General features: G+C 34.7%; 1 protein-coding gene across 2 annotated transcripts; it reads left to right on the plus strand.

The window, feature by feature from the left end:
* The first annotated feature begins 5409 nt into the window (after positions 1–5409).
* Positions 5410–14685, plus strand: LOC112527644 (peptidyl-prolyl cis-trans isomerase CYP23). Of its 2 annotated transcripts, XM_025138397.1 has the most exons (9): positions 5410–5670; positions 7929–8042; positions 8130–8278; positions 10525–10597; positions 10684–10773; positions 11761–11800; positions 12648–12730; positions 14239–14273; positions 14387–14685. In XM_025138397.1, exons 1-8 carry the CDS (start codon positions 5545–5547, stop codon positions 14257–14259), a joined length of 696 nt encoding a protein of 231 aa, XP_024994165.1. In that variant the 5' UTR covers positions 5410–5544; the 3' UTR covers positions 14260–14273; positions 14387–14685. The 2 variants fall into 2 exon arrangements, with proteins under 2 accessions (XP_024994165.1, XP_024994164.1); XM_025138396.1 differs by having other exon boundaries at positions 14239–14685.
* The last annotated feature ends 4803 nt before the right edge of the window (positions 14686–19488 follow it).

Below are 19488 nucleotides of genomic sequence, written 5' to 3' on the forward strand. Positions count from 1 at the left end.
GATCGTCTCTTATCAATGAAATTGCTTTATACTTATCCCGTTGGGTCAACGTCTGCATTTTTAATATCTCAGGAGTGATCATCGAACGTTTTTTATCAACTTCGTCTTCTCGTTCTATACCCCTGCTAAGTTTGTTCGCCATTTTCTCCAAAGTTTCTCCAAGTTTAGTAACCGCATTACTAAACCAAACGCGCCCTTAGTGTCTTCTTCAAAGGTAACACCTCAAGCAGGGGAGATCTTAAGTGTCTACCTGTAACACCCCCATTCCATAAGATGGGAGGTCGCTTCAAAACGTCGGAATCGATATATAAAACTTCCAAAATGTAGTCTCGAATACAAAAATAAAATCTTTCAATAACGAATTTAAATATATCCCAAATAAAGAAGAAAAAAAAATCTTCAGACAAACTATTTCAAGTACCTTCCAACAACTCAAGGAAATCCAAACACAACCTTAAAAGAAATGCTAGTATAATAGCCAAAGAAATAAATTCAATAAATGAATAACATAACACTAAACCTCTCGAAACCTTTGAAATCGAGATCCTGGTCTACTCTCTGTCACAAGACTTAGCCGCCCCCTTGATTACCTGCCGTGAGGAACAGAAGAAAACACGGCTAAGCCAAATGCTCAGTGAACGAATAAACAATTATAGTAAAATGGTAATACAAACACGCCAAAATTGAAGGTATCGAACAAAACAAGCACCAAAATCTTAGTAAAAAAAACAACAAATAACATAATCATACGAAAGCATATGAAGGGACAAATCGAGCTCGAAAAACGCATACACTTGCATAACCAATAGGACAAGTGTCAGACATATGGCCACACAGGCTTGTACATTGGACTACAGATCCACACGTTCTAAATGTGAGATGTGGCATTGGACATACACCGACATCCACCTTACAAACGAATCACATGTGTTAGGGCCGACCCATACGCCTCCTAAATCTAATATCCATCACAATAAAATAGCTCTCACAAGAGCATAAAGAGGAGACATCGTGGACTGATCACATTGCCACGATTAGTGTCACGCCATCGATGCCACAATGACGTGCATATGGTAGCCCCATAGGTGGTTAGTAGCTCGAGTTACCCGAAGTTGAGTTGTCAAAACGAATGTGACGTCATACGTCTTACATATGGTCAATACATAACGAAATCAAATGAAAAGTCAAACATAAGCCAAGTAAGGAATTATGTTGAGTAAACAAGTAGTCGTAACAATAAAGAGGCTCAAATCGAATAATACATAATCGATTACAAGTACCAACATGTGTACCTTTAGAGGTAAAAATCATACCAAAATGTTACCGAACAAATAAACGTATTATTTTGGAGAAAACACATATTTGTACCGACATTGAACAACTTAAATAACATGATTAGAAAGTGATTTTCTCACGACATGTATGACATAGAACAATTGTAAGTGAATGGAAATACGGTACAAAAAAAATATCAATAATCGTGAGTCAGTTAATCTGAGTTGATGGAAAGCTTAAAGGCTCGTAAACATATGTAAACAAATCAAATGAACGCATAGAATTAGGAATCTGTAACTTAAACTTCACAATGTTTACGAACCACCGAGTCCACTTCCTTATACTCGCTCTAAAATAATATCCGAAATTTACTATTAATTCTTACCACTAACTAAATCGATCAACCATTAACCAATAACTGAACCCAACCATGACCTATAAATCTTATGTGCTAAAATGGAACAAACAGATAGAATGAAACCAAAGAAAATTTAAATTAAAAATCAAAACTAATATGAAGCAATGGCAGAAGCATGAACTGTGAAGGAATCGAAAGGAAAACATGACCATATGCATGTGTCCACATTATATACATACCATACAAGGATTTTCATATTTTTAACTTGACTTCCAAATGAGGAGCTCACTCTCACGACTACTAGCAGCCTAATCAGAAAGGTTACGTCTCTCGAACAAATGTCAAAACAACAACAATCTCGACCAAAAGTCGGGTAGTTTTGACCCATCTTTCGATGATCCGCACACTTCTCATCGTGATAAAATAACATAACTCTACCTACCAACGATAAGCAATTTTTAGGACTAAATTCGAGTGGAAAGCGAGAAGAATCTTTGGGTTCTAAAGATGATTTTAACAGACCTAATGTTGGTGCCATTTTTAGTGATCGAATCGGTGTCTTTTGAACCATCGAAATGACTACAATTCTACCCCAAACAAGCCAAAAAAAAACTCACACCTTACTAGCTAATCACCCAACTTTGAGATTGAGATGTAAACTTACCTCAAGGTCGATGAGACTACTTGAAATCGTTGCTCCTTTTTCTTTTTCATCTTTCAATCGGTTTCTCTTTTCCTCACTTTTTAGGAATGCTTTGGGATTGAAAAGAAACTTATTAGGGTGAGCGGAGACGTGGATGGGAAGCTTGATCATCAGCCGAAAAGATGGGAATTCAACCCAATCTAATTCAAACTTAATGTGGGTTTTATAAAACTAACCCCTCAACTTAAACCAATGACAAAACTAACCCTAACTTAACTAATTTTTTTATTTTATTTTAAAACACACACGTACAACACCTTGATTGCATTTAGGCCCATTCTTTTTTTCCTTTTCTTTAACTTGAACCAACTTATATATATAATGCATATAATTATAAACACGACATGTATTATACTACCCATTAGTTAACACCTCAACACTCAACCCTCCTAGTGCCTACTTGAAAGTTTCATCCATACATAAGACTTCATGAAAATATCCAATGGATCCACATTTAGATAATTATTTGTTCATTATGCCATGTAAGTCGCCCAATACCTTCATAGATTCATTCAAACTCATGAGACTAGCATTTATAGGTAAAATCCCAACTTTGGGTCAAAATCCCAACCAATATGACTTTTCATAAAACACTAAGGGGCTGTTTGGATCATGGGAATTGAAAGGAATTGGAATGTCCAATCCTTTGACCAAATTCCAAATAGAGTGTTTGGTTCATGGAATAAGACTATGGAATCCTTTCAATTCCAGTCGATTCCTTCACGCACAGATTTTACAATTCCATGGCAATACGCTAGGATTTCAATTCCTTTCCTATAGATTCCTTCCCTAATCCAATTCCATGCAACCAAACGCAATCACAAGGCATGGTCAAATTCCATCAGATTCTATTTCATTCTCTCAAAGTCAAATTCATTTGATGAATTCCAATTCCATCGAATTCCATTCTATGAACCAAACGCCCCCTAAGATAGTGAACCTAATCCATAATAACTATCTCATTAGGCATTTATCACATAAAAACTCACTATCATGGCCTCAATATGAATATTTACCCAAAAATGCATAAAAACCCATCAAATATGAACATAAGATCAAATCACCAAATAATTGTGTAATACTTGGAATTAAAGCTTGTAATAACATTTGAGAACACGTTCAGGTATGTATCTAGTTTTACAAATCATTTAAAACTCAATTGCTAGGTTTTTGGAGAAAACCTAGAAAATTGGTAAAAACCCAAAAATCGAGAAGATGAATTTTGAATCTTGGATCTAGACTTGGAATCTTGATGTTTGGGAGCTCTTAAATGCTTAGATGAAGAATAAATGCACTAGTAAGGGGCCGTTTATCAAATACTTACCCGGTAGAATTTAACACTATTATGTATTTAACCGGTAAGATTTAGTCCACCAAAACGACATAGTACACAATAATTTACCCGGTAAGCGCTTACCGTGGTAAGAGTCGTCTCCCCCACTTACCGGGTAAGACTCTTGATCCTTGTCTCGCTCTTATCGGGTAAGACTCTTGATTCTTGTATCGCTCTTATCGGATAAGATTCTTGGTCCTTACTATATTCATCCGTTGAGGTAATGTTACTTGGTAAGTGCTTACCCAGTTAAATGTTTGGTAAACGACCCTTAAGTCTTCTAATCAAGTTAAAAGAAGAAACTAAAAGGTGGGTGTGAGTCTTTAACGGAGAAGATGACAATGGTGAAAAGCTAGGATCTTGATCCTTGTAACGCTAGATGAAATCAATGCTCTTAATATGATTGAATCTTGAAAAATCAGTGCCCTTGGTGAAGGTTATCAAAGTAGAGAGAAGGGAGAGGAGTAAGTGAAGTATGAAATGAAGACAAGGACCAAAAATCTTGGTTTTCTGGCGAAAAACATCCAGCTCCAAACTTCTCCCGATTTCACAGCCGTAAAAAGTTCTTCATGGCAGGGGGAATGACCCCAGATCCCAATATTCAATTTCCTGCCCATCTTTCACGCCCAAATGACCAAAAGTGATGGGTGTTACATTCCATCCCCGTGAAACATACATCTTGTTGATTGATCTTCTTGGTTGTGAAGTTTAAGAAGTGGTGGAATGGAGATGCCGACAGTGGTGCTGGTGGGGGCGAGCTCATAGTGATGGGATGGGTTCACGCTAGAATATGTTTTTTAAGTCAAAATAAAGGTGGTGGGAAAAGGTGTTGTTGGATAGTGGATCGAGATCATTGATCAGAGTAAGTAGTGGGATAAAGATCGTAGCTCAGAGTAGTGGTGGAGGAGGTTTGCACGAGGGTCATCATAGGGACCAAAACTGCAGGTTTGAAAGGAATGAAGGTAGGAGAAGGGAAGAGGAAAATGGGTGATATGGGTGGGGGAGGATGGTGGTGTAGAAAAGGGGGATAATGGGTGTTGCCGAAAAATAGGGTTTTGTCGGAAAGATGGATTTTGCTGAATAAATGGGTTTCGCCGGAAGGTCACTAGTTCGTGAGGAGTGACGAAGTTTAGGAGATAGATGATTTTTGTTTGTGTTTGGCCCTTCAAGTTTTGTTATATACAGTTTCATCCCTAATTTAAAAAGGTCTCCAACTTTGATAATGTGGTAGACGGTCGTTAGGTCGAAGGACCAAATCCAACAAAAAGTGCATAGTACAGACACCAAATCCATAACAAATAAAGTTTAGGGACGATTTTCGTAAAAAACAGCAAACCACAAAGACCAAATCCGTAATTTACTCTATATTATAATATTAAATATTTTAGTTTAACATAATTTGATTTAATCTAATATATAATTTGATTTAATTTATTTTCTAATATAATATAAATTAAATGAAGTTTGTTTTTGGCCCTCCAAGTCCCAAATTTCAATATACACATTCTAACCTTGATTTAAAAAGATTAATAAAAAAATTAAAATAAAGAAATGACAAAAAGACTATTTTGCCCTTGGTTTTAACGGACCTCGTAGATGATCCATTTGGTCGAAGGACCAAATCTAATAAAAAATACATACCACAAGGCATTCTACAATTTTATAAAACGTTTGTATACCATAGGGACCAAATCCGTAATTTACTCTATTTTTAATGTAAAATTTCTTTTTTTTTTCTATGATCCGAGTCGACTCACTTGACATGATCGATCGAGTGTAGTTGACTAACGTCCTTCTACATCTCCGTGCTCTTTTCCTTGAAACTGTAACCTTGAAATTGTAAAATCGGGCGCCAACATCCACAAGTCCAAAGATATGAAGAAATTGTTCTTCAATCGGATCTTGTTTACTTTTGCCCTCTATATTTTCTGTTTTGTCTCCGTCATGGACGCCGATTCTGCTCAAGAGTCGCTACTCGGATCAGCTCGTGTTGTTTTTCAGGTTTCAATTCCTCCAAAATCACATAAACGCATCGTCTTGTATGCAATTTGATATGAAAACTCATGGTTCTTTGGCAATGTTTACTTGATAAATAATGTATTTGCTTCTGGGTTGGTTCTTTTTTGTGTTTTAGGGTTTAATTCCCAAATGTAGCTCATCTCTTTGTTTACAATCTAAGTTCCAGTTCATATTTACAACCCATTTCCCAAATTGGGGAATATAAAGGATAATTCTTAGACTAAAGGTTTCTAATTTCATAACGGGTGAACATGATCTTTAATCAATTGTTACTTGGTAAATCGCATATTGGCATCTGGTTTAGGGTTTACCTTGTCATGTTTTAGGGTTAAATTCACATATCGAACCCATAATTTAATCATCTAATGGTACAATGTCACTCTATGTTTGCCAAAAAAATGATCCTTAATCACTTGATTACTTGACACGTGTGTTAGATTCCGAGTTAGGGTTGTTGTGTCATATTTTTAGGCTTCAATAAACGCACATAATCCATTTTTCAGTTTAGGAGAGTGGTTATGAGTTAATGATCTAATGACCACTTCTTCAGGAATACAATTTGTTAGCATAAGGTTGTGATTGTTGATCTTTTATTCTGTTCGTAAGGTGTCATATTTGGCCAAAACTGAAATCTAATCTGTTCTTTTATTTGGTGGATTGGTTCTTAGCTATATGCTTCAATGTTACACCTTCTGGTTGCAATTCCTTATCTGACGGTATTATATCTTATATTCTGGGTTTCAGGTTGTCTTGTCATGTTTTAGGGTTAAATACACAAGCATTTCCTTCTGTTTTATTAGTTCTCCCTTGACAACAATGGCGGATGCTGTTTATTTAATCCTGCGTCATAATTATCTTAAGAAAAAGTTAAGTCAATCTCGCCATTAGAAGTGATGTTTAATGGATATATTTACTCAAAGGTCATGGTTCAGAAAGAGTTGAAGCATGCTTGCAAATGTATGAGAGATAGATTGTACATAGCTTTCACCCACAAAAATGTGCACACTTTTAGACCTGAAACGGATGATTTTTTGAAATATACGATTTATTCTAGACTTTAGGAGAAAAAACCTTACATGTTGCATTAACATTCAAAACACAAATAAAAATATATAATCAATCATGGATACTTGATTAAACTTGCAGTCAAAATCTACCTTGAACCGTATAAATTGTGAAGTTAGTTATGTGAGGTACTATGTATTTGTGTAAGTTAAAAATGATTATTATATTCAACGAGTAAAAGAATCATCGAATTATAAAACTCATTTTTTATAATTAAAATTGAAAATTTCAAGAATATAATCTTTTAATATGAAAAGTACAAGTAAGTAAATAGCCATCACAAACTTGTTGGCAAATGGAAGTGCCATTAGAAATAACAAATTTATAAAGTAACTATTTATAAACAATGTACAAGTCTCTAAGAGACAATTTCAATTGTTAGATTATTACCTTTTTAAAATGATTTACCATTATAAATGGTATTTAGAAATGAAAAGAAAAACTGGATATGGAAAAATAGTACCATATAAATGAAAAGAAAGCTTGAGGGCTTTAGTATTGACTTAAGTTAGAACAAAAGGAATACATGCTTTGGCAGGAACCTTTGATGAATGACCAATGAACATAGAGATCTATCACTAAGCTAGAGACACTTATGAATCATTTATACATTCATACTACATAAATAATATCAAATTTTTCTAAGTGGTCAAGTGATCTACAGAGACACACAAGCACATCATTTTTTGGGTCTAACCAAGCTTGACAATTGATAATGCTGACAAACAACTAATTTATGACAAAATCGGAGAACTGTGCTATGATATTTTACAGAACTTCGATGTAAATAAGCCATTATTCTTGATTCTTCATTTTCTTTGATTTGTTTACTTGTTATATGGTTGGAAGGGGTGGCAAAGATTCATGCTTGGCCTAATGACAAATTGTTCACTATTATTCCCCTTGAGTTAGACATTGTAGTGCGCCAATTTTAATTAAATTGAGTAGTATCTAAAGATTGTAGTGACGTAAAAAATGCGAGCTATAAATCTTTTAGGTGACCATTAAGCATACCATGCTGTTGTTCCTGTTACTAAATCCACAAAGCCCTCCTTTACTACTTTCCCTTATAGAAGCCATGCAACCTTTTTTCTGATGATGCAAGTATTATTGTGATTCAATTCCTTGACTGTAGAAATGTTATTGATGGGGATTTTGCCAACTTTTGTATGCAGACAAATTATGGAGACATTGAATTCGGTTTCTACCCTAGCGTGGCTCCACAAACGGTTGAGCACATTTACAAACTTGTTCGTTTGGGATGCTATAATACAAATCACTTCTTTCGGGTAACTACTCAAATCTGAGAAGCAGTTGCTAAGATGGTTGATGTACTATTTCTTATACGGGTGATAAAAGTTTGAAAATGGACACAGGTAGACAAGGGGTTTGTTGCACAAGTGGCTGATGTTGTTGGTGGCAGAACAGCTCCTATGAATGCAGAACAAAGGAAAGAAGCTGAAAAAACCATTATTGGTGAATTCAGTGATGTTAAGCATGTGAGAGGAATTCTTTCTATGGGGAGGTAAATGTCCTTTACAGATCTTTTTTTGGTTTTTTGTTTTTTGTTTTCTTTCCCCCTTCTTCTCATGTTCCTCCCTTTTTGGTGCCCTTTTTACATCATGTGTTATCTAAATAGTGCTAAGCAATCTAGAATCCATTTGAGATATCCACAAAGGGATCACCTATGGTTCTTCCTTATTTAGAAACTTAATTTGTGCTAATAAAATTCATATTCATGAAGCATGTGTAATGTGACCAAGTATTGAGCATGTGTCGTATATATATGTTTTGTTTTTGTTGTTATCTTCGGTGCTTGTGCTTTTTATTATAATCCTTCCATCCCGAAAGTAGGGTCCACTTTTGACTATTGAGCATCAAGCCATCAACCGAGTTAACTTTGGACTTCCAAATAACAAAAGTAGATAAAGTAGTCATTCAACTTCTATAGTTATTTTTTTCACATGCATGCTTGTTCATTCTTTTGAACAATACATGAACTCCTGTTATGTATTAATTTGCCTGATGTAAGAGGTCAGCAGTAGTGAATTTGATTCCGTATATGGACTAGAAGCAAGCTTTTTAAACAATTTAGGGTCGTGATGACTTTTTAGCTGGTAAGCGTTAGTCGGTTACTCCAAAGTGATTTTGCAAAAAGATATATTTAATTACGAATATGCGGAAAGTAAGATGCCATGTCAAGTTTTTAAACTATGATCACAAGTTCTACTTTGCCAAGATCAGAAAACCCTAATCCAAGTTCAAGATTTTCATAGCTATTAGATTGCTTGCAGATTTTCTTTTCCAATGGTTCTCTTGTTAAGATTCTATCTTTTCGATCCTATAATTACTCATTGAACCCCAAGTGTTATCTCTTTTGCAATTAAAGCTTCTGGAAACCAAACCGGGCTCCTCCTCCAACATGCCTGCTTATATCAGGCCCAAAAGAGGAACACTATTGGGTTGACCTCTTCTTTGATCACCAGGAAGAAACTTTCAACTGAAAGGGGTAATAGGCGACGGTGAGATGTGACAGGCAGAAATACTACTCTCGAAGATTTTGGTAGAAACTGTAATCGATGAGGAACATCGGGGAGATCAACAGAGAACAGAGCCAGTTCCTGAAAGTTGAGGGGAATCACCGGCCGTCGAACGCTGAGGGTAACACCGATTTTTGAAGATTGAGGGTTAATTTTTATTAACAGAAATCAGAAGCATACCATCATTTTAAGTTAGGTGTATCTGCATTTCTGGAAAAAAAATAAAAATCCTTTACCATTTGTGATCAAGTAAAGCTCGTGGGACTGGAGAGGGGGAAGGAGGAAGGGAGGGTTAATTTTTTTTATATTTGTTGTTTTCTATTTATAATTATTACGTGGAATTTTAGTAAAGCTTAATTGCACTTTTTCAAAAATACATATGCCACATCAGAATTATCAAAGCCATGCCACCAATGCAGGTCATCGGGTAATCGAGATCCTAAATTGTTTGCGAAAATTGCTTCTAGGCCCGAAAAGGCAGGTTATGAAAGTCGGTTCCTCAAAAAGAGAACGAATATAGAGTTGGTTCCATTTTGATGCAAATTTCCCTTGTACTTGTACACTATATTTTCCATTTGACTAAGAGTATTAAAAAATGTATATTTGTATATCATGTTTTTTAACTTAGATGCCATGTCTTTAGGTCAAATACAATCTGGACTTTGTTGACGACTTCTTTAAGGCAATTAAATGGCAGTTTGATACACGGGATGCGATTGATAAGAATGTAATGTCGTGGTAGTCTGGTATGATTGATCAAAATTCTGTTCAAGTATGCCAGTGAAAAGTTTATGACTACTTTAGCTATTTTCCCGAGAATAATGATCTTTTTGATAACTACATTAAACTATAAGAAGCCTTGAAATAGGGTTAAAAGCTAAAAACATTAGTGTTAATTATGTAATTTGGAAAGTAAAAAATTGGAAAAGGACTACGATTTTGGGATTGAAGTTGCAACTACGATTAGATGCTTTGGCGATCATAGGGCCATGGCAATGCATCAAGGATTTCGTGTTTTAATTTGTCAAGTGTCTTGTAAATAATCATCTTGCAAATGAGATAGAAGGAACTCCTTTAAAGAAAGATTCTTGGATTTGGGCATTATAGATGTACAATCATAAGTTATAGTTAATAATTTTAGTTACTGCACGATAGTAATTGCTTTGCTTCCTTTAATATCGATTATTTACACTTTTAAAGCATTGATATAGTTACTTAAATTATGTTTTAGGTATGCAGATCCAAATAGTGCTCAATCTTCATTTTCAATGCTTCTTGGAGATGCCCCACACCTTGATCATGAGGTTTGCTCATTGGACTTTCTATGAATTGCTGCAAATGATAATTTTAGACAGTTTCAACAACTTTTCTTGGTAATTATTTTGTGCAGTATGCAATCTTTGGTAAAGTTACCAAAGGAGATGAGACACTGAAGAAGCTTGAGGAATTACCCACTCGTCGTGAAGGGATATTTGTAATGGTATGCTTTTTGCATCTTTCCAGAATCCCATTTTCTCCAGCTATGATGCAAGTATACTGGTGCATGATACGAATGATTCAAAAAATCTAAAAAGTTAATAATAGGACACATGTTCATACACATAGATACCATCCTATCTACATGCCTACATATACAACACTAAAATTAGACCAATAAATGAAATAATACTTCATATATTCTATATCTAAGAAACAAAAGTGAACTCTAATTTTAGGATGGAGGTAAGAGATAATATAAAAAACAAAAGTCATGAACCACACATTACATATATAGTTTACAATCTTTCTGTCCCATGAAGATCGCTACACATCCTTCTTTTGGATGTCGAATGGAAATTGTAACATTTATTTTTTAGCAAGTTGTTAAACTAGGATTACTTTCTCATTGTCATCATTAAAGAACCAATGATGTTGATTTGAGTCCACATGATTCTCTTGTTATTATCAGAGGGTATTAAAGACCTGAGTAATAGCCAAATGTCTCTATTGAACGATTTGCCCAGTAGAACATTGCTAGGAACAAAGGAAGTATACAATAAGCACATTTTACTTTGAGGAACAAAGTTCCTTTGTGATGCCCCATGACCTTCTCTTCCTGGTGCACATAAGATGCAAGTTTCTAATTTCTATTTTAATATTTAACGAGTTCCCATCTTTCTATTTTTCGGAAAATATTACCATCCAGTATCCCATATCCTGTATACGCGATACTCTTGGTCAACAAATTGGGGATATGGATCATATGGTAGAAACGCACCCCATTACACTCCTGAAGAACCCATGGAAGAGATAGATGCACCCTGCTTCCTACATTAGGGATGATACTTTAACCAGAAAGATTATTGATGTTGGCATCAGATTGATATTCCATTGAAAGTGACGCTAGTTGGTTTCAAAGCATTCTGTTATTAACCGATGATTGACCATTCTCTTTTTTTCATCTTTTTTTAACGTTTTCCCTTTTCAGCCAACTGAGCGCATCACGATTTTGTCAACATACTACTATGGTGAGTACTTTTGCATGTTTTTTACTCCTTCCATTTCAAAGTATGGAAGCAACAAAGTTTGAGTTGTGTCATTAATCTTTCATATTCCTACTTTTTGTTGGTAATCTTCACTTATAGTTTTAGGAACTACTGTTGCATGAACAAAAATTATAAGAGAGTTGGGATCTTAATTTTCAGTTCTTTGTCAGAAATAAAATTAAATGGTATGGGGACAACATCTTAGCAAAATGCAAGTGAAAAGGTTTTCTTTTTAGAATCCCTCTTCAATCCCTGCAAAGCCGATAAGCCTTGGTGCAACAGGGTTGACATTATATAAAATCAAGGTCAAAAGTATATAGGAAGAAGTACCACAAATCCTTATATATATATATGGGACTAATTTATAGTTCTTTGCAAATGAGAGGAAGATGTTGATAGCTTATGTATGTTTGGTTACAACTAACTCTTGCTCCAGAGCAGAGAAAGGCTGATAGAAAAGCTTCAATAATAGGGTATGCCTAGCCCTCTATGTTTCTAGGTGCTATTTGTAACTAAGATAGGTTTCAGCCACAATAGCATAAGAATTACTAGCTCCATCCCATGAAAATCTAAAAACTTCCCTTTTTCAGATGTTTAATGCAAAATGAAATGTTCCATTTTTTACGTTGTAGTTAGTATTATTCTACTTTCTAGCAATTTGTGTTTTACGTTGCATTTAGAATTTTAACTTGCATAGTTAAAACCCTGGACGAAATTTGCTAGTAACAACATCAATCAACTAGGTTAGAGGCATTGTTGTTTTGATGATATATGCTGCATTAAGTGTTAAGTTGCTCGTAGCTAACTATTGATATGGTTTAATTGACAGATATAGAGATGGAGACTTGTCAACGGGATAAGTCAATGCTGAAGAGGAGACTTGCTGCTTCCGCTGTCGAGATTGAAAGACAGGTAAAATCTTGCAGTTTTTAGCCCATACATTTCAAACAAATGCTTTTCATAAGTGGAAAATTTAGTTTAACCTTAAAAAAGTAAAATCATTACTCCCATCTTATCAATGTAGATGGGGAAGAACACAATTTTTAATTTGTAGCGAAGGTAGTTGTGTGCTTACATGAAAAAGATGATGGCCGCAATTGTAATATGTGGAGAGTGTCATGTGAGTCTGACCTTTTTACCCCATCTGTCCCACGGAAATCAAATCGTGATTTGGCAAGTAGTTTAGGGTGCGTTTGGTATGTGAATGAGACTGGACGGACGAGAGAGAGGTAGGCGGGTGAAAGAATTATGGAAGGTGCTATAATTTGATACGGGTAGTTTAGTAATTTACCAATCTTGTCCCATCTTTCTGCTTTTTGTTTCACTTATTTTGGTGGGACAGAAAGAATTGCATTTTTGCCCCACTTAGGTCCTCTCCTGTCCCAACCTAATGTTGCGCCAAATGTGAGACAACAAATTTTTGTACCGTCAAATCCCGCATATCCAATGCATTCAGGAGATTGTTTTTATCATGTCAGATATCTAAATATCATTTACAAAGACCAAATAAAGGAACTTTGTAATCCCAAATCGATACTATTGATTTACTTGTAATGATGATAATGAGTAAATATCTTACTTTTAATTGGATTATTTTCAAGGAGGAAATGTTGCAATTCTTATGCAACATCCTGCAAATGGAAGTTTTTGCAAATTTTCATGGATTTGGGTTGGGGGTGTATTTCATGCTTCCAACATCTTTTCTTGGCAGCTTTTTTACTAATATTGATTTAAATGTGCATTCTTGTATAAACACTTGCCAATATTGATTTTGGTTCACAAAAATCTCCTATTTATAAGGATTACTTATAGGGATTTTAAATTATAATGTTCTGTTAAACATACTCTTTTAAATGCTTCCCACACAGTTGTGTATAATTTGGTACGTTTTGTTTGGTTTATAGTTTCTTACTTTCTCCAAAAAATGTTTCTAAATATCTATACAATTTTCAGCTTCCATGTCTTGACATCCAACTAACATTGAACATTTCCTTGAAACTCTGTGTCCAGTCAAATGTTGTGATTTTCATGGGACAAGAGGACATAACATGCTGATTTTCTCATCTAATAAATTTACTCCATGTCTCCACATCATTAAAAGCCATGCTCATATACGACACCCCCATCCCCCCCCCCCCCCCCCAAAAAAAAAAAGAAAAAAAGAAAAAAAGAAAAGAAAAGAGGTCCCCGGATAAGCATGTTTTAGTCATAGTGGAGATTCACATTAACAACCGCTCTGCTCTCTGAGATAGAGGGGTCAGATTTGGGTACATCTTACCCTCCCCGGGCGCCATCCCCAGGTGGGATATCCCGGGTTTGTTTGGTTTAGTTATAATGGAGTTGAGTAATCTTGAGGGAAAGTAAATATGTTTTCCTCTTTAGCATGAATTGAGAAAGTATTTTTCTTTCTGTTGTTGCAGAGGATGAAATGCTTCCCGTGACCAAAAAGGCGTAGGTATTAAAGAATCAACGACAATTCTTGGGAATCCATGTTATTTGATACTGTTGTTTTGGCTTACTTTTAGGATGCCTTTCTTGTACATAGTAAGCAGGATTTGGTTTTTGCAGAAGATGAAAGAATGGTGAAGAAATGTGGAATTACTTCACAGATTGTAAATGGTCAATGTGGGCCCGGTTCTCATTGACCGGCCGAGACGACCGAACCATGCTTCTCATGGACATACCCATGTGCAGATCACATGCTTAAGGTAAATAAAATAGGGTACACTAAAGCTTTATTGATGGCTACTTGAATGCAGACACATGTGGATAGCCTTTGTTTGTTATGCTAATAGACAAGACTGAGGTTGATGGTTCTTGACACTTTTATGTTGTCAATGTCAAGTGTGTCATCTCCATTTATTCAATTGACATGCATTTTTTAGGGTTTTTAAGGGTTTTATCAAAAATTTGACAGATGTCTGTTGGTGTTTGAACACATTAGCTCCCACCAAGCATCAAGATTTCTGTTGTGTGGGAAAAGATTCCATTTTTCCATCCTCAAGTGGTCAAAGCTATGCAAATTAGCATCAAGAATTGTCTTGTGTGGGAAAAAGATTTGAAATTTCTCACACCCAAGTGGTCAAATCTTATCATATTGCATATGTGCTTATTGTTCTGATAAAGAAGTGAGGTGATGGTTCATGACAACCACTCTGTCAATGTCAAGTGTACCTCTTCGATTGGTCCACAGGTTTAAGGTTCATGGTTTAGGGTTTTCTGTGGTTTTAACAAAAACCAGTTGTTGAAATGGTCATTGGGGTTTATTGTTGGGGTTTGTGTGAGAATCAATAATTGTGTTTTGTGGGAAAAGATTTGACTTAGTGGTCAAAGCAATGGAAATGGAGTAAAAGATATGCAGATGGGGTTTGAAGAGTGGAGAGTGGAGAATGGAGAATGGAGAATGGAGAATGTCTCTAGTGACAGTATAGGACTAAGTAGGAACACATCACATGGTTGAAAATTAGGTTTGACTTTTGTCTCATTTGATTCTTGCATGAGGATGAGGCATGGTCCTTTTTTGGACATAGAGTGAATAGTTAGTTATATGTATGTTGCTACAGTGGTGTTTTGGGAATATCTTGAGAAAGCAAAGAAAAAAAAAACCTCCCCTAGGGATACAATTTGTACCAAATTAAACCAAACCAGCCTACATGTGTAGTAACCGTGTCAATTAGATTTGTACCAACTTAATTGGCACCAATTATAGTAAGTGGTATTACCGTACCAAGTATGCAAACTTGGTTGATACACGGTATTGGAAGTCGTATAACACAGTAGTACCATGGTACTGACTTATTTTATTAGTTTTTATAATTTTATGTATTGAATATTAAACATTATAACTTTGTCTATTTTGTTTGTCTATTTGAATGTTTGCAAGTTCATTCTTTGCAATTAGAAACCCATAAATATCATGTTACATGGAAACTCAAAATGTCATTCAAAATTTGAATAAAATGGCAAGTTTTAATAAATGTAACTTGAAGTCAGTATAACACCAATACCAACCGAAAAAAATTGGTATCAAATATAGGTGGTTGGTATACAATATATAATTGGTTGGTACACGATATTAAGAGAAAAAACTTGATATCGTACCATGTCCTCCTCTAATTGAAACGGTTTTTTTAAATTTTGTTTTTAGTTAAAGATTGATTTACTATATTATTTAATGGGTGTTTAGTTTTCAGAATATATTTGTTCTAAAATAAATATATAAACATTGAAACTTAAAGGGTTTTGAAATTGGATATGATTGGAATAAAATGAAATTCAATTTTATTTATTTAAACTTTCTGTTTGATTTGTAAAATGTAACATTTGAATCGAGATGTAAATAACAAATAAGATGACAAAATTACCCTTTATTATTTAAAATAAAAGAATAAGAGGATTTTTGATTAGTTGAGTGGTAATTTTGTATTTTAACATGAAAGTGATGGAATGAAGTTTAACTCCACACAAAATGCCCACATCGGTGGAATTTGGGGATTTCTATGGACCGAATGTGACCTATTCACAGAAATTGATTATTCTATTTTTTTTTTAATATATGTATGTTTTATATTTTCAATAAAAATTTAATTATTTAAATGTAATTTATAATGGAAAACACAAAATAAATAAATTTACTAATGTAAAACAAAAGATTAATATATAAAATGTTATCAATATGTATAATAATTATTAAAAATCAAATAATTTTTTTGGTTTTGTCTACAGTCACACGATTATAATAATAATATATAAAATATGAAGGTTAATATTTTGACTTCCAAAAATAAAGACCAAATTTGATGTACTCTATCTTTTTGAATGTTATAGAGGGTAAACTACATAACACTTTTCGGTTACTGTAATTTAGAAATTACAAGAAGTCATTGTAGTTTGTAAAAACGTTTGGATTTGGTTCTTCCCTCTAACGATCGTTAAAAAAATTCGATGAATGTGGGGTATTTTGTCTTTTTATCGATTTTTACCAATCAAAAAACCACATGAATCAAAATCATAGAATCAAATTTGATCGGGTAAAGATAAAAAAAACCAATAAAATGATGAAAACCCCCCTCATCTAATAGAATTCTTTAACAACCGTTAAAAGGGAAGAACCAAATTTGGAATTTTTTGCAAACCACGATGGTCATCTTCTAATTTTGAAACTGCAGGGACAAAAAGTATTATTTTTGACAAACCATAGGGATCAGATTTATAGTTTACTCTAGTGGTGGGTTGAAGTAGAAAATATACTTCATTTTTGGTGTTTTCAATCTTTTTACCTTTCGATGTTGGCTTGAAAATGCCTTAAGAGAGTATCATGCAAGAGCATCAATTTTAATTTCAGCTCCAAATGTTGGGTGTGTTTAGTTCCACCATCGTTGTTAGAAGCCCTTACGATTGTTTGGCCTCCACAACAGAGGAGAAAGCAAAATAGAAAGTTTGACGATCGATTTTTAAGATAGTAAGAAAAGGAATGATATACTTATTCTAGCGTGATTTCAAAGACCTGTATCTATTTGACAGATAAGATAAAATAAATTTCATTATTTTATAATAAAAATATTATATTATGATTTAAATATTTTTATGCATACCCAAAAAATGCATTTGTCCTATGAGAATCCAACATAAGTAGACACATAATTTAATGTCCAAAATAGATCCATATATTCACTCTCCTCTTCTTGTTTTTGAACCTCAATAATAAGGAGACAACTTTACATATGTGCTCCTACACTTATTCTAAACATAACATAAAATATTATTCTGACAACATAATTATATTCAAACTCTATAAATACTAACGGAATTCTAATTTCAAAAATTTTATTTTATCAGAAACATTCAGTAGTGTTCTAGATTTTTTTTGTAGCAAGAAGACAAAATTGGGTGAAATATAAGTCTTTGTATCGTTTTTTTTTTCTTCATTTTTTTTCCTATGTAAGTTATGTCACATGTAGTGTTCTAAAAAGGGCTACATGAAGACAAGATGTATATCTAATTTGTTGTTAACCCCCATAACCCGTTCTTGAAGACGTAGTGCTGCCATGACACTTTTTTGAACTTCAAGTTTTATACTTTTTCAAGATCTATATATTAAGATATCGTGTTTTATATTAATTTAAGCTGTTAAATATTTTTGAGTAACAAGAGGCGGCTAAAGTGAAAGGCTGCCATGAGAATGTTGTGTGACAAACTTTATGTTAAAAACTAAATGATAAATTAACATGATAGCAAATCTGACCATCTATGTTGTATGGATTAGAGTGTTGGACGACAAGAAAACCAATGGGAGGAAGTTGGAAGTTGCAGAAATGAGGATGCTTTGATAGACCAATGGTCGGACCATGTTTGATAGGATAATGAACTAGGTCTTCTGAACACTGTTGGGAATTGTGCCTATCACATATAAGTTGAGAGAGACAAGATTGAGATAGTTTGGTCACGTTTGTAGGAGAAAAGTGGCAGATCCAGTGAGGGTGATAGATAGTGTAATGGTTGAGGGGGTGAGGAGGAGTAGATTGGAGAGGACATGTGATGAACAACCGAGGTTTGCAAGGAAACTTTAGGCATTTCTAGATACATGACATTTGATAGGAGTTAAAATGCAGGACTAAGAAGACTAGGGCTAGATATATGTAGCTAGCGTAGATGGTATGAAGGGAGCTAGAGAGATAGAGGGTACAAGGTAGGGTTAGTGAGTCGAGTGTTAGGTTACTAGAGCCATAAGTCAGACAAGGGGTGATGACTGATGATCTGTAACTATTGTTTCAAATCTTTTGATCAAGAGTGAACTACAATTCTAGGCCTATGGTTTGTAGAAAAATATGAAGTGGTTCATGGTTTGGAAAGCCGACAGAAATAGTCACGATGGTATGCATTTTTCTTTGAAACCAATACCCAGCCTTAATTCTATTAGTTAAAGTGTCATTCTGAGAGAAACTTTTGCCTTTTATTTTTCTTTTTGTTAAAAAAGCTAGTGTGCACGTTTATAAACCTTATGTGTAAGTGAAAAGAACTTTCTCTCTCTCTCTCTCTCTCTCTCTCTCTCTCTCTCTTCCCTCGTGACTTCTTCGGCACCCGTCCCCCCCCCCCTTTCCCTTTCACTGCTATAATTGATAGGTTTTTGAAAAATAAACAGTAAAGGACAATAAGGAGGTGAAGAACAAAATCATAGAAATGGAGAAAGAAGGATTGAGTAAAGAGTGGATCGATAGTACATAGTGGTCAATGACAGGAGGGGAACAACCCGATAGGTGGGTTCTTCTCAATGAATAACAGTATCAGGGGAGGGGGATAGTAGGGCACGGACGTTGGCCATGGACGCTGACAGTAGAGGAGGGAAATGGACACTAACGGTGGGCTGGAGGGGGTGGAGATCGGAGATGGATTTTGTCCATGTGCCTATGTTCCATGCATCTGTATGTATGTACATATATAAATAATACAATATGATATAATTTTTAGTGTTATAAAGATATTAGGAAGATAAGTAGAAATATCAAAATGCCCTTTGATGGAAATTTTTGTAATGAAGTTAGGGCTAGAGACTGTTTTCAAAATAAATGCATACCACAATGATCATTTCTGTAGTTTTTCTCAAAATGAAGACCACTTATAGGTTATGAGATTCGTGAGGTTTATCCTAACTCACAAAATTTAAGATAACT

This window comes from Cynara cardunculus (genome assembly GCF_001531365.2).
Source record: "Cynara cardunculus var. scolymus isolate 2C chromosome LG 15, CcrdV1, whole genome shotgun sequence".
NCBI lineage: Eukaryota > Viridiplantae > Streptophyta > Magnoliopsida > Asterales > Asteraceae > Cynara > Cynara cardunculus.

Excerpts from the sequence above, each read along its gene's own strand:
- LOC112527644 (XM_025138396.1), top strand. The coding sequence starts at position 5,545 with ATGAAGAAATTGTTCTTCAATCGGATCTTGTTTACTTTTGCCCTCTAT. Across the intron at positions 5,671-7,928 it reads CAGCTCGTGTTGTTTTTCAG|ACAAATTATGGAGACATTGA; the intron begins GTTTCAATTCCT and ends TTTTGTATGCAG. Across the intron at positions 8,043-8,129 it reads ATACAAATCACTTCTTTCGG|GTAGACAAGGGGTTTGTTGC; the intron begins GTAACTACTCAA and ends AAATGGACACAG.